The following is a 14,570-nucleotide window of genomic DNA, read 5'->3' as shown; positions in this document are numbered from 1 at the left end:
GACCTTTAAAATGAGTCTAATATTAAATTATTTTTGAGTTAATTTAAATTTTAAATTTTTTATTATTTATAAAAATAAGTCTAAGAAATTATGTGTCCTAAAATATAATTAATCAAAATTATTTCTCAATGTAAATATTAAATATTAAAATACAACAGATATGAAATACAACAAACATGAAATATAATTTTGATATTTTTAGTTAATGACATGTAATGTTTATTTCGATATTTATTTCGTATAATATAATTTCGATGCGTTTAATTAAAAAATTAGTGATTTAAAATTACTTCTAAAACTATTGAATATTAGTCTTATTTTAAATATTTCAATGAGAGTTTTCTAACCATATATTTTTTATTAAAAAATAATAATACTAAGAGGACTTATTAAGTAATTTAAAATAGCTAATATAAATATATATATTATATTATTATTTTAATAAATATGGAGCCCGGTGGGTGCATTGGAGTGCACAGGGCTTTTGCTCCATTTTTGACATGCTTAAAGATAAAATGAAAAGGAGAGCATATAGCGCACACGATGGCCTAAAGATGAAACTTTTGGGAGGTTAGCTGTAATAACTAAGATTTGATGCTCCTAATTGTAGATAGGAGAAGATTGAAGATGTTAAAAGTATATTTTATTTTAACTTTAAAGAATATAATGCAATAAATAAATTGAATGAAAGAAGAAGTGCAATGCTGACATTTCAATATTTATTATGGTCTAAGATATATTTTGTATTTTTTTCTGCTAACTTTGAATGAAAAAAAATTATCAGTTTTACATTAGTCTAATTACAAGGGGAAAGAGTGATACAGATATAAGTTTAGAGGGTATACCACTGGAGGGCACTTATATATATATATATATAACATATTGATAGAAAAATACATGACACCCGCTTATATACAATTATAGAGCAGGCCACTAAATTAATTAACATTTGAGATCAATGCTTTTGCATGACTCTTGCTGCATTTGCTTTCTTTTCGACTTGTTTTTAGCATCTACTTCCTTCTCGTCAACGAAAGAAAGGAAAGCCTGGAGGCTGCGACCAGACCGCGAGTTTCCTTGGCTGCTCGTAGAATCGATATCTTCCACGGTTACGTGCTTACGGAACTGCTGGAGTACAAGGAAGAAGTATATGATGAGTGCAAGAGCACAAGCTATTCCACAAATGAGAAAGAGGCCCCAGAAGCTTTTCAACTGAAGTTGGTCAGACTCCAGTTCGTTGTTCTGCAAGCTGCAAGAGCTTCTTATCAGCCATTTGTCATGTATTCTTTGGAGATCACCGTTCTCTGAGAGCGTAAGAATGGCGGTAGACAAATCGATGGCCAAGGGAGAATCTCGCGGGAAAGCCTGAAATGAATTGATCAAAATGTGGAAGTATAATTAATAATTACACTGCATGAGTAAGTAGATGCCAATAGAGTTGGTGAAGGAGTACTGCAATGTATGGTCTGAATTGAAACATATGAAATCTAGAAAAAGGGATATGAATTCTTCTGGGAAAAAAAAGACTTTACACATTTAAATGTGGAGTGTTACCAGTACAAAGTGCTTTGCATTCAGGAAAAATGAAAAATTGAGTGCATATGAATTCTCTTTAAAAGATATAGCAAATCATTGTGCAAGGATCTAAGAAGAACAGTGTAGAGAAATAAAATAACTGTGTATGTGTACTCACAAATCCCCAGCCGCTTTTGGTGAATTCTGAGCCCACAATTGCAAATTTGCAATGGGTTGATAGAAAAAGCTCGACGTATGGACGCTCGTCCACTACAGCAGCAACTCCGCCATTGCTAGGGCCAAGTTCGAGGGCTGTAGCATATTCTTCTGGCGTACCGAGGGCTCTAAGTCTGGATCTCGAAATGCCAAGCTCTTCAACAAGATAATTTTCAGTGAATGAACCAACTTGAAATCCAATTGGCTCATCACTAGATATTAGGCTATCAATTCCCTTGATAGGAGATGAGAGTTGTTGTACAGTAAGAATTGAAGTCAGATTAGCTGTGTAGCTGGACTGAATGATTAAAACTACAAAGAGCCATACTATAAGCACTGCACGCCCGAGACTGCTCACAGGATTCTCTTCTGAGCAATAAAAGAAAGACATGCATCAGTCAGGCTCAAACTTTCTATTGCGCCGCCATAAAAAGTCATAGAGTAGTTTAACTTCACTTACTGTGGGAAAAGAACAAAGTTGAGAGACTAAACCTGCAAAGAGAAGATATTCAAGAAAATCAGGTACCGTAATTTCTGGAAAGATATCAAATATAATGATACTTTTAAATAAGAACTTTTGATGTGTACAGAAGTTTACAGTACCAAAATACTCAGCATCAATCAAAGCATGACATAAAATCTATAATGCATCACAAATTTCAGATTAATAAAATTAGTCAGATGACCTATAGTGACCTGTTGAACCAGTAGAAATTTTGTTTTTCTATCTTCAAGCTAAGTTCATCTTACTTTGCATAATACATCAGATTAATATTAAACTTTCCTTCTAAAACTCACCAGAATACAGTGGTCAGCTGTTTCTTTGGAGGTCCACGGAATTCATCATTGATTCTATGCTCGAGAATCCAAACCACTGCTCCTATAACAAGAAAGAAAAGCCCTGTGACACACCACAGCTTCACAGTAAATGGCTGCAAGAAAGCCCACACATTGGAGTTGCGTCTATTGACAGGGGCCAATACCACAAGCCCAGACTCGATATATGGTTGTGTAAAATCAACAGCCTTTGTTCGATTTGTAACAATAGCAATGTCACCAATAGCAGCATCAAACTCCTAAAGCATGCAAAACATTATAAAATCAGAAAAGATAAAAACGAGCTACTCACTGTCTTCGACATACATGCAAAAGCATTCTACTGTTATATTGCATTCCAACCATATGAATAAAAATAATACTCACATCTGATATGATCTTTTCCACAAGCTCCATATAGCTTGGATTCTCATGACCATTGCCAAAAGGTATGAACTTATAAAGAACAGGATACGGCAGCAGGTTAATAGCTGCAGAAAATACATCTATGCAGTAACCCTTTATTATACCTGTATTCCGTTCTTCTGAGACAAACTCCCGGTAACTAACTCTATTGGGAACTCCAATTCGTAACTGCCTCCCATTATTAGGAAACACCCATCCGCGAGGTTTCGTTATTGTCTCTCCAGGCCAGATGACACTATAGAGTTGTTGATTTACCCTTGAATGATTTGCCAGTTTCGTGTAAAGTGTTTCAGGTGAAACAGTCGACAAACCAGAATAGTTTGACCAGTACCCAATTTTCCGTGACCCAGTTCCTACAATGTTAAGGATATCATAAGCAGGATGGATGAGTTGCCCCTGAGAATCAAATTGGACATGACCAGTTACCCCGACAAAATCAACTCGATGTATTTGATCTAGCAAAAGCTGCCCTCCATCAAACACACTCATTGCTTCAAAATTTAATATCCCTCCCTTAGTATGAAGCAAGTTTGTGTCATTAGAAAACAAAATCTTTCCACCATTACTGAAAAAGGCATCCAATGCATAAGCGATCATCCACACACTATCATAAGCATATAAACCATATGAACTAAGCTGAAAATTCTCACCAGTCTCTTTCTCAGCTAATTTTCTCCAGTTAGAAGCTAATGTGCTCTTCCTTTTGGAATCAGCTGTGTGCTGACGCAATGCAAGAACTCCCTGCATTGTGTCCATAGATCCTGTAGCAAGGTGAGGTGATGAATCTAAAAAGGAACTAAGCCAATCCGTTGCTATCCAGACATATCCGTTCGATATCATTCCCAGATACTTTGCGACGGAGAAAACTGTGATTCCAATATCTGGATATGCATGAAGAACAATGACCCGAGACTCCATCATTGCCACCTGAACCAATAAATCTGTGATGTCACTCTCAGTGGCTCCAGGTCTCATTGCAGCTTTGTAAGAAATCTTACAGCGCCTCTCTGCAAGTTTATCGCCTAAAGAGGCTACCCCATTTCTTCCATAATCATCATCAATAAAGATAGCTATTAATTGCTGCCATTGGTAATAATCAACTAGTTCAGCTATAGCTGCCATTTGGAAAAGATCACTTTGTGTAGCCCGGATGAAAAAAGGATACTCAAGCGAAGATAGTGTTGGGTCAGTGGAGGCAAAGGACAAGAGAGGTACTTGGAGCTCATTCGCAACATGCGAGATGACATGAGCTATAACGGAAGATTGGGGACCAATTATTGCAACAATGTCCTTCTCCATGAACTGCAAAGCTATTAAAAAAGAAAACCTTAATGTGATTCAGCAAATATGGCTCTAATTAAAGACCAGTGAGATCTGAGTTGGTACCTTCAACAATCCCAATGAAGCCATTACAGTTCGAGTCTTGCATCTCAACAACGAGCTTCGTGCCGTGAAGAACACTCGAATCATTGTTAACATCATCAACTGCGGCGGCTATGGCGACCTTTGCAACTCTCCCAATAGTCGAATTGAATGAGAAAACAGCTCCAATGTCTACAGCTGCAGGTCTGGAAACATTGGCACTGAGCCCACTCGGAAGAAGATAGCACCAGAGACCCAACAATAGAAGCAATACCAGCTTCATGGCTGGAATTTATCCTTCTCCTTTTACTTCAAGACAATAACAGGCTACCAACAATTCAAAATTCCAACAACAGGATATTAAAAACTACAAACAATTCAAGAACACAAAAGGAAATTTGCAGTAAGATTAAAATACCCATAAAAAATTTGAACCCTAACAGTGTCCTGCAACAACTGAAAGACCCACCTTGAGAATTACTCATAGAAAAGAGCAACCCAACTTGCAAGGGTTTTACAAGGTAATTGGAAATTGACCAGAGTATGGATTGGGTAGCAAGTGGGAGAAGACTCAAAAGCCAACTTTTGCCAAAATAAGAGAGCAAGTACAGATAATCAACAAATAGTTTAAGGTCGGAAAGAAGAAGATTAGTAAACTTACATGGATTCGGAGAACAAAATTCACAATAGCATAGCTTTTCCTGAGCGCATGAACCTTGAGGAGATCAACTATTCAAATGTGGATGTGACGTGAAACCAAACATTAATGGGATAGAAGAATCTAGTTCGCAATAATAAGAAAAGGAAAAGGTTTGGAAGTAGAGACGGTGAATCGACCGAGTGGCATCCGTTTTGGTTGGTAGAACGGATGCTCTTCTCTCACTTCTCCTCATCTCTTGGTTGGTTGGTTCGCAATAATTTACCGGGTAAAGATAAAACAGCACCTGGGATAATTGAGATATTTTAGATTTTGTCGATGGTCGGTAAATATGATTAGCCTTGTTTAGGATACATAATTACTTGCTACTTATAGCCTTTTCTTTCCCGAGACTCCTTGCTTTCCTCACAGAGTCAACGGAACAACACTCACGACTTTTAAATTTGCCATGTTTACCATGACATCGGATCGTTCCGGCCTCCCTCTGCTTTGGATCTAATGATTTTCTTAAATCAGCTAATATTATGCTAAAACGAAGTTAGTATCAATAAACTTCTTTCTAAATCTAATTAAATAATAATAATTATTTGATTAAAAGTAAGTGGACTGGAGATCTCCGGATGTATGCCTGCTTGGAAATCCTAGCTCGATCTATAATCAAACACTTAATTTTCTAAAACCCATTTCAAATATCATTATATTAAAGATTAGAAATAAAAGTAATTAACTGAAATTGGGAGCTAACCTCCATTTAAAGGACAAAGGCTACGAGATTCGCGCAATTTAATCACCTGGCTGAGGTTGACAACTGAATTGACCTCAATATATATATATACACACGTAAATTCCTGATATATTTTTACTAATATAATTATAGTGGAATAGAGGAGGAGCAAATATCCCAAAATATGAGGGTCTATTTCGCAAAAAATTCTCCGCCGAAAGTCCTTCACGTGCGAAATTCACGGTTGTTGGTTGCCGCCGCCGGCGCAATCACTCTATTTTAGAGCTCTAGGGTTCAAAAAAAAAGGGGGGAGAGAGAGAAATGTCCATGGCGGAGGAGAAGCAACAACCAGCGATAGCACCTGAAGAAGAGGAGAGAGACGAGTTCGAGAGAGAGGAGCTCCAAGCTGCAGGTGAGGAGAAGACGAAGGGTTTGCTGCCTCCATGGGAGCAGCACGCCGCTGTGATCAACCTCCCTCGGTACGATTACGGAGCTCCCTCCTCTCTCCTGGAGCGATCCCGTTCTGGATTCCTCATCACCTGCCCCATCAGTGAGTCGATTACGGAGCAACCCCTCGCGGCGTAGATTTCTTAACGCTGTTTTGAATTGCTATGAGTTTTCGATTAGTTTCGCTTCTTGATGGATACCATGCTTTGGGTGAATCAATTCATCTAGTAAAGATTAAGGGATTTAGTATCTAGATAGGAAGGTGATGGGAAACCAGTACATTTGAACGATGTGATGAAGTGCCGAAAATTTGAGCCTGAATTCTATTCAAATCTAATATGCTGATAAGGGGCTTCGCAGATTGTGTAGTTTGGATAGTGGAAATTGAAATAGTATGATTAGATTAAATATTTTATCTATGAGGACAGGCACGTATTCATAGGAGGCTAGTGAGGCTCTATGGACAACTGCGCTTGGTAGTAATTATCTAGATTTGTGGCATTTGGCAGGTAAACATGCTATTTAATCATAAATGATGACGATCCTGCACACTGCTCCAGCATTAGTATGATTTGGATGTACTGTCAGTTTTTCCCTTTTCTCTTCCATTTTCTTTGATGTCATTGTTATAAGAAATTGACATGGGCGTGTCTGTTCTTTCCAGAGCGTGAGAAAAGTGCCACCAAGGAGGCTTTCTCCCTTCTTAAAGAGGTCAATAAACTACTCTTTACCTCTTTTGTGTATTGTATTTGCTATTGTTTGTTGTGCAGTGAAGCATTGGTAGCATCCTAGAAAACAAGGATGAGAACTCGAATGACTAATGGTTGGATTGTTAAATTTTTGTTTCATTGAGGACTAATAGGGAAAATAGATATAGGCAACTGCCAATAAATGCAATGACATTATTGTATGAGAACCCAACAGTTAAATGTTAGCAGATTAGTACTAAATTTTATATTCCCTGAATTTGACTAGTTATATTAACTCTCTCATCCATATGATTTACCTATTAGCTTGCTGATAATGTCTTCTTTCGTCTGCATTTTCCAAGTATTGTTCAATGAATGGTGAATGATTCAAATTCTCTATGTCTTTGCTTATTGCATAGGATAATTGATCCCCAATTATCTTAAGTTGGTTGGTGAAATCCTTCCCACTATTCAACTTTATTTGGATGCATATCTCTATCAAGCTTAAATTCATCATAAATCTCAAGTACTATCCATGTCTCTTTGCAGAACCATATTTCAATGTCTTTTCATGTAATTAACGTAATAGATAAAGAGATGTAAGACATGATATCTCATATAACAATAAGATACTTCCAAAAGTATTAGTGTTTGTCCTCAAGTACTGACTTGAACTCTTCAAGAATGTAGAAGACTAGAAATATCTAAGTCATACCTGCTACATTACAGTGAAAGCCTTATCCATTACATATCCAGTTTCTTGGGAGGTTCCCATAGAAAATTATATTCATTTTTTCTTGACTAATTACTATTTGGAGCATCAAACAGAAACATGACAGTAAGCAGATAGTGATAGGACATCAACTTGTTTCCTTAGCCTGTTCACTTTTAACTTGGCTTTATTCTTTCAATTGATTTTCCAATTTTAAACTTTCTGTTTATGCAAATTATTATTATTATGAATGTCTGATAACAGCATATTTTTGGCAGTATGTCAGCCATACATGTGGCAACGACCTTGAAAACTTTGATTCTTGCGGTACAAAGGTTGATGCAAGGAAAAGAAAAGTGTGTAGCACGGTAGTAGATGCCAATAGTGTTAGAGCTATAGAAAGGAATAAGAATACCAATATTTTGGAGCCTTCTGGTGAGTAAGGACTCTTGGGTATTAGAAAGTGAGTTATTCAATATTGCTTGAGGTGACAAACATTGTTCAACCTGTTAATGAGATCATGTTTAATCTTTTTTCTGCTTTTCATATGCTTGTCAACAGGTAAAACAGCAGAATCAAGTTTACTATCTTTTGATACAAATGAGAATGCGAATGGGATATCAAGTCTGTCCCTAGTGAAGCTAACTAGGAGTGGGCTACTTCTCTTTACATTTCCAAATAATGAGTTTCATCATGTCGTCAGCATGTTGTCAAATTTGTTTTGTTCATTGGGATCTGGAAAATTAAAATCGCCACAGTAAGTTGCATATTCTCTTATGAACACTCTTAACATTATTAACTGCTATGGCATTATACTGGAGTCCCTTTCTGGCAAAGAGCAACTGGAAACAGTTTCTTTGTCGTTCTATTCTTCGTTGTTTATTGGTACTGCTCTATGGAGGGAGATATGACAAATAAATCAACAGCTATTCAGCTAACAAAGTTGGTCATTGCTAATGGTTAGAGCACCAAACCTAGCAGGAATTGAATTGTACCATACACCTTTACCTTCATTTGAAAATGGTTTACAAGCCAAGAAAGATTAGAGAAATAATGGTAATATGTACAATGATATAATTGTTTCCGCAGTTTCTAGAGAAATACAAAATGGTGTATTCTGTTGGCTATTTTGCGTTATAGCCAGAAAAACAATGTACCAGAACAAATATGCAACATGAAGTTAGAAAAACATGAAGAATATAATTAGTCTTTTAGAAGAGGACAATGTTATTACTTGCTTGAGACTTGGCGAATATATGAAAACTCAAATTTTGGTATGACTCGAAAGAGCCTGATTTGTATCTAAGATACCAAAGTTCTTATATTTTGATGGTGAAGGAATTTATTTTTTTAACCATTGATATAACATTCTCTTTTACATTATCTGAGAATAATTTATTTCTCAAACTCATTGGAACTAAGACATATACATTCTCATTTCTAGGCCATTGTACTGTATGGTTCTTATTTTATGCTTCTTCTCGAGTACACTCTATAATTCTATATTGCCAAATGATGATGAATTTTTGTGTTATCCATCCTCATTTCTTAACATGGTCTCTTTCATCTTGTAACTCCCCTTCAGATGAGGACAACTCTCTCCGTCATCTGCTTATTCTATGATTCTTCCTTTTATGGTACTTTATCCATTTTATGGATATAAAAATTGTGATTGAATCTAGATTGATTATGCTCAGTATACCCTTGGAGGAACCTTCATATTATGTTTATGGGAGTGACTCTTTCTAGTGATGTTAAAGTGAAATGTTTGACTAGACCATTTTTATATGTGATTAAATTGTTAAATCATGAATCCGTTATCATGAACAGATGGTGCCATCGTATTTTTCCCATTCAGGAAACTTGTATTTTGTTGGAGGAAAACCTACAGTTAGTTGTAGCAAACCTTTTCAAAGAATTCTTGGGAGATGACAAGGACAAACTAGACAAACCTATAAAGGTAAATTCATCTTTTCACTATTTTGCTGTTTGTGATACTATTTAACATTACATTGGCGGCATATTTCTCTTTCTTATTGAATAGTTTATTTCACCATAAGATGCTATACTTCTGGCTGGTTTAATAATTTCAATCACCACTCTAGTTTGCAGTTGGTTATAACAGAAGAGGCATAGATGAGACAGAGCTGAAAACTAAGAAAAACGCTGGAGGCACCAAAACTGCTTTGATGGATCGAGGCCATTGCTTCGGTGTTGTAGCTGGAGCCATTAAAAGCGTTGCCAAAAATGCGATTGTGGATCTAAATTCCCCCGAGGTAAAAATGATTTCTACTCTGTTCAATTATTTGCTTCCAATCCTGAAGAATGGTTGATTTTTGGAATAGTACCACTAATGTAATTCTTATCAGAAAATATGAGAATTTTTAACACAAGATTGCGCACAGTAAATTACACAACTTAAGCATCGATTCATTTGGTAGTGCTACCTGTTGCATACAATATTTGTCTCCAACTACCGAGAGCTTTGAGGGGTTTGCAACAGCAATTTGCCATCTGATAAGCTTTCTCATTATGTTTTATGTATCTTGTAATTGGTTTAATTAGTTTATACATACTAATTCAGGAGAGGATTCTTCAGTCAGTTTTATTGGTGTGGAATTGGCTTGTTTTATGAGCATTCATGGTTTCAATGAAAATGCATATGGTATTGATTTCAATTAACAATGTTCAGGTAGCAGTGCTTGTAGAACTACTGCCACTTTCAAGGGTTCCCCTTGGATCATTAGTGGTTGGAGTGTCTGTTCTTCCCGTCGAACTTGTCTCCACCAAGCCTCGTCTCAGCGTAAGGTCCCTGGTGGCTGATTCAAAGACAAGTAAAAGAAGTTAAATGCGATAAAAGTTTCTGTTTGCACATCAATCTCCTTCAGTTTCAGACTGCATAGAGATACTACTGCAATCAATTCCGGTGAAGTTCGGGGGCGATCTTTCAAATTCCTTGTGCTGACCAAGAACTTGATCAATCTCTTGGTTACATTTGTTTCCATATGTTGACAGGATAACAGGATGAATCATCCTTTTATGATCCAAAGCAAAGTGCAAAGCAGACGGCAGGACTTTTCATTCACTGTACCAGTGATCTAAATGATACGGATTCTGAAAAAAAAAATTATAAATAAGTGACATGGGTTGGGCACTAGAGCAATTACTTTCATTTTGGATCTGTTGGGTGATGTGCTTGCTGTGTCACTGTACATTTCTAATTTCCTCTCGCTCGTTGCAAATTGTACTCGGATCAATTTCTAGTCTTAAGTATGTGCATTTGAAAATTTTGATGTTACCTTTGATCTGATAACATTTTTCTTTATGAAAAGGCTGAAGAGTATTCACAAAAAATGAATTAATATGCACATGGAAATATTATTAATTAAAGTTTTTCCTCCAAATACTTCACAAAAGATGATTATTTCAAGAACGGAGGCCTTTTATGCAATTCTCCACTTCTTCTTCTCTAACCCACTCCTCCTACGTAGACCGTAGAAGAGGCAACAGAGAAAGCATCGCCATGGAAGCGCTTCTGAGATGGGGGGCGGAGTTGGGCATCTCGGACTCACCACCTTCTTCAACCCCTCGTTCTCCTCCTTCCTCTTGCCTCGGTCACTCCCTCGTCGTTTCCCACTTCCCCCAAGCCGGAGGGTAAGCAAACCCTAACACTAAACCTTACTCTTACTCTTCTCTCTCTCTCTCTCTCTCTCCAATTCTATCCATGCGTTTGCTGTATCGATCTAAGCACAGAAGGGGTTTGGCCGCTGCTCGCGACCTCAGGAAGGGGGAGTTAGTGCTAAGAGTTCCGAGGGCTGCGCTGTTGACGAGTGACAGCGTGTTGGGTGATGAAAAGATCGCGTCTTGCGTGAGCAAGCACCCTAGTCTATCGTCCACACAGGTAGGTTGCGCTCGTTTATTTTCTTGCTTTGGTTCTTTGGGTGTTTGGGTTTGGACATCTTATAATGGATTCCATGATTCTGACCAACCTTCGGGTAAGATTGTAAGCAGTTTTGTTTTAGCTGTCTGTTTGTAGGAATGCCTGAATTAAACTTGGTGGAATGTCCTGAGTAGTTCTGAGTAGTTCTAAGTATACAATGTATAGATTGGAAATCTTTGAATTTAAAGTGAGTCAGGACAAGAACAAGAAATTTTTGAGGGCAGGATACTACGGCGGATTTCTTGAAATCCTCTAACCTTCCACAAGTATGATTGTCTGCTTTTTACTTTTTTTTTTCTAGTAAAACCACCAATCTGTATCTTGATTATTTTATTTTATTTTGCTACACTTTAACGAATATAATTGTAGTTCCCCTTCATCTGAAGACTAAGTCTGGCTGTTTTTAAGTTAACTGAAGTATATAACTGCCACAAGATGATCGTGCAAAGAAGCAAGAAGTAAAACCTTGCTTTTAGCCTTTAATCATCCATTAGTTCTATGTCAATGCCTTTGCAAAGGACTTTTGAGAGAGTGACGTTTATAACATGCATAATTTTCAGATTTTCCAGTTTCATAAGATCTCAGTGTTTGATTTCTCATTATGTATGCAAGAACTGAAGGATTGAGTACATTAGTTCTACTTCAGAAGGTAAGTATACAGGTAGACCTCTTCTGTTTCATTCCTTAGAGATGAGTAGTATTTTATTTACCTTGAGAAGTGATCTTTAATCCATTTATGTGAATAACCATTGATCTATTTCTATATTTATATAAATATAATGCGAAAGACATGCGTAATATTTTCTGGGAAAACTAATTTTGGGGTTACTGCACAGGTGCTGATTGTATGCTTATTGGCTGAGGTGGGAAAAGGGAAAACTTCTAAGTGGTATCCATACTTGTTGCAGTTGCCCCAGGATTACAATATATTAGCAAACTTCACCAACATTGAAATTGAATCTTTGCAAGTAAAGTTTGATCAACTATGCTATTAGGTCCTATCTGTTCTTCGCATTCCATGGAACATCTTTCAAGCTCATTAATCTGAAAGTCAGGTTGAAGATGTCATCTGGGTTGCAGAGAAGGCTGTTCATAGAGCAAAATCGGATTGGGAAGAAGCTATTCCACTCATGAAAGAAATGGACTTCAATCCTCAACTTTTAAAATTCAAGTCTTGGCTTTGGGCTTCAGCAACTGTGAGATAATTCTTGTATACAGTTCTGCTTGCTTTTGCTTTTGGATCATTTTGTGTAACAAAAGTTCTTCTTGATGGTCTCACATCTATGATCCATCTTTTGTTGGAAGGTGTCTTCTCGCACATTACATATACCATGGGACAATGCTGGCTGCTTATGTCCTGTGGGCGATCTATTTAATTATGCCGCGCCTCATGTGATGTATGAGGACATCAACGAATCCTCCCTTGTGGAGCTAGAACTTATAGAAGAATCTTATAACTCAAACACCAGTTATTTTGAGGATTGCAAGCATGCCACTAAGAAGTTGGATGCTGAGGAGACTGATAATTCCTCACAAAGGTTGACAGATGGTGGATATGACGAAGATACTGCTTCGTATTGCTTTTATGCCCGAAAAGGATACAGAAAAGGAGAACAGGTACTTTTCACGTGGTTAAAGCTGAGTTAGCTCATTTTGATTTGGTTTATGTCTAGTAGTATAGAGGAAATTTTGTTCAACCCACTGTAAATTATGTCATAGTTGCAAGATCTCTATTAGATTTTCAGTTTAGACTTATGTTCTTGCACCAGGGACCCAAGTAAGAATGATAAAAAAGAAAAGGAAGGATGGAGAATGATGAAACAGCATGACACATTTAAAAATGTTCTAATGTCATGTCCCATTACATGCCATGGTCAGAGCTCCAGATTTTGGATCCTTTATCTGCTCCTTTTCTGCTCTTCTAATAATTAGTCACTATAACTGAAGCTCTAGAGCTTTTGAAATACATAAACCGCAAATTATTAGCAGAAGCTAATATGTTGAATCATGGAATACGTTTTATACATAAATCTTGGGTCTTTAAGGTTTTTTCCAAACCATGTAATTGCTCTCAGGTGCTTGTTATTAAAAGAACTCTAGTATTGAGGGTGATAGTTGCTAACGATATTTGATTTGGTTAAAGCAATAGTTCAATTTTATTTTCCAACATCTGACCATTCTGTTATTCTTTACAGGTTCTTCTAGGTTATGGAACATATACTAATTTAGATCTTCTAGAGCATTACGGTTTTTTTCTGAGCGACAACCCAAATGAGAAGGCCTTCATTCAATTAGATACAGATATATGCTCAATGAGTACGTGGCCTGGAGAATCCATGTATATTCAACCAGATGGAAGCCCTTCATTTGCGTTGCTATGCGCTTTACGCCTATGGGCTACACCAGCGAACAAGCGCAGGTCGGTTGGGCATCTGGTTCATTCAGGATCTTCAATTTCAGTTGAAAATGAATTGGTGATTATGAACTGGTTAGCGAAAAAGTGTTTTGGAATACTGGGAAGATTGCCCACGACTATTAAGGCTGACAACAAGTTGCTGACCATATTAGACACATTTAAGAGCCATGCTACTTGCATAAACCTTGCAGATCTTTTATCTCATAAAGAAGAGCTTGGAAGATTCTTTCAAGCACATGGATTACAACTCGAAGCTGTTTCTCATAGTGAGCTACCAATAAGGGTTCAGAAATCACTAGAAAGATGGATACTGGCAGTTGAGTGGAGATGCAATTACAAGAAGACTCTGTTTAAGTGTGTATGCTACTGTAAAGATGTAATTGATAAAATTTCTTAATACGAAATATCTCAATTTGGATTATAGATTCAATTCAGTACTCGATCCAGATTCTGGTTAATTTATTTCTGCATTGTTTTAAAAGAATGACTGACAACATTGTTGCTGTAATTTGCACTGATTTGATCCTTTCATGTAACAACTTTTTGCACAGTAAATGATGCCAAATCAACTTTTTGTGTTGCAATAATTTATTTTAAATGTTGAATGTCATCGGAAAGACAATGATTAAGACAAAATTGATCTAATATG

The 14,570-nt window shown here is 36.9% G+C and overlaps 3 protein-coding genes across 9 annotated transcripts; 2 read left to right on the top strand and 1 right to left on the bottom strand.

Annotated features, from left to right (window-relative positions):
* Positions 1 to 710: 710 nt before the first annotated feature.
* LOC140782814 (glutamate receptor 3.1-like) lies at positions 711 to 5,254 on the bottom strand. Of its 5 annotated transcripts, none has more exons than XM_073129602.1 (8): positions 4,997 to 5,254; positions 4,360 to 4,662; positions 3,624 to 4,283; positions 2,935 to 3,326; positions 2,530 to 2,807; positions 2,192 to 2,223; positions 1,694 to 2,100; positions 711 to 1,365 (listed from the first exon to the last, which is right to left on the bottom strand). In XM_073129602.1, the coding sequence occupies exons 2-8, from the start codon at positions 4,616 to 4,618 to the stop codon at positions 943 to 945; spliced, it is 2,451 nt and encodes an 816-aa protein (XP_072985703.1). In that variant the 5' UTR covers positions 4,619 to 4,662; positions 4,997 to 5,254; the 3' UTR covers positions 711 to 942. The 5 variants fall into 5 exon arrangements, with proteins under 5 accessions (XP_072985703.1, XP_072985704.1, XP_072985700.1 ...); XM_073129603.1 differs by having other exon boundaries at positions 4,805 to 5,004; XM_073129599.1 differs by having other exon boundaries at positions 2,935 to 4,283; positions 4,997 to 5,253.
* Positions 5,255 to 5,896: 642 nt separating this feature from the next.
* Positions 5,897 to 10,863, top strand: LOC140781901 (uncharacterized). Of its 2 annotated transcripts, XR_012107765.1 has the most exons (8): positions 5,937 to 6,267; positions 6,829 to 6,875; positions 7,844 to 8,000; positions 8,127 to 8,322; positions 9,396 to 9,525; positions 9,671 to 9,841; positions 10,258 to 10,491; positions 10,581 to 10,863. XR_012107765.1 is itself a non-coding variant. In XM_073128191.1 (7 exons), exons 1-7 carry the CDS (start codon positions 6,039 to 6,041, stop codon positions 10,411 to 10,413), a joined length of 1,086 nt encoding a protein of 361 aa, XP_072984292.1. In that variant the 5' UTR covers positions 5,897 to 6,038; the 3' UTR covers positions 10,414 to 10,863. The 2 variants fall into 2 exon arrangements, 1 of the variants encoding a protein (XP_072984292.1); XM_073128191.1 differs by having other exon boundaries at positions 5,897 to 6,267; positions 10,258 to 10,863.
* On the top strand, positions 10,732 to 14,351 carry LOC140781900 (protein SET DOMAIN GROUP 40). 2 transcript variants are annotated; one of them, XM_073128190.1, is made up of 7 exons: positions 10,732 to 10,835; positions 11,057 to 11,219; positions 11,319 to 11,466; positions 12,342 to 12,473; positions 12,561 to 12,701; positions 12,811 to 13,122; positions 13,701 to 14,351. In XM_073128190.1, exons 2-7 carry the CDS (start codon positions 11,089 to 11,091, stop codon positions 14,316 to 14,318), a joined length of 1,482 nt encoding a protein of 493 aa, XP_072984291.1. In that variant the 5' UTR covers positions 10,732 to 10,835; positions 11,057 to 11,088; the 3' UTR covers positions 14,319 to 14,351. The 2 variants fall into 2 exon arrangements, with proteins under 2 accessions (XP_072984291.1, XP_072984290.1); XM_073128189.1 differs by lacking the exon at positions 10,732 to 10,835 and having other exon boundaries at positions 10,970 to 11,219.
* The last annotated feature ends 219 nt before the right edge of the window (positions 14,352 to 14,570 follow it).

Source organism: Typha latifolia, chromosome 2, assembly GCF_019914945.1.
Source record: "Typha latifolia isolate L0001 chromosome 2, TyphaL0001v2, whole genome shotgun sequence".
In the NCBI taxonomy this organism is placed as follows: domain Eukaryota; kingdom Viridiplantae; phylum Streptophyta; class Magnoliopsida; order Poales; family Typhaceae; genus Typha; species Typha latifolia.
This window is presented reverse-complemented; position numbering and strand designations above follow the sequence as displayed.

What these genes read in the sequence shown, in the direction of transcription:
- LOC140782814 (XM_073129599.1), bottom strand. Translation starts at nt 4,618, where the DNA reads ATGAAGCTGGTATTGCTTCTATTGTTGGGTCTCTGGTGCTATCTTCTT. An exon ending in CAGCTGACCACTGTATTCTG is followed by an intron (nt 2,224 to 2,529) that starts GTGAGTTTTAGA and finishes TTCTCTTTGCAG; the next exon opens with GTTTAGTCTCTCAACTTTGT. An exon ending in AACTTTGTTCTTTTCCCACA is followed by an intron (nt 2,101 to 2,191) that starts GTAAGTGAAGTT and finishes TTTATTGCTCAG; the next exon opens with AAGAGAATCCTGTGAGCAGT.
- LOC140781901 (XM_073128191.1), top strand. Translation starts at nt 6,039, where the DNA reads ATGTCCATGGCGGAGGAGAAGCAACAACCAGCGATAGCACCTGAAGAA. An exon ending in AACTAGACAAACCTATAAAG is followed by an intron (nt 9,526 to 9,670) that starts GTAAATTCATCT and finishes TCACCACTCTAG; the next exon opens with TTTGCAGTTGGTTATAACAG. An exon ending in TGGATCTAAATTCCCCCGAG is followed by an intron (nt 9,842 to 10,257) that starts GTAAAAATGATT and finishes AACAATGTTCAG; the next exon opens with GTAGCAGTGCTTGTAGAACT.
- LOC140781900 (XM_073128189.1), top strand. Translation starts at nt 11,011, where the DNA reads ATGCAATTCTCCACTTCTTCTTCTCTAACCCACTCCTCCTACGTAGAC. An exon ending in TTGAAATTGAATCTTTGCAA is followed by an intron (nt 12,474 to 12,560) that starts GTAAAGTTTGAT and finishes TCTGAAAGTCAG; the next exon opens with GTTGAAGATGTCATCTGGGT. An exon ending in GATACAGAAAAGGAGAACAG is followed by an intron (nt 13,123 to 13,700) that starts GTACTTTTCACG and finishes TATTCTTTACAG; the next exon opens with GTTCTTCTAGGTTATGGAAC.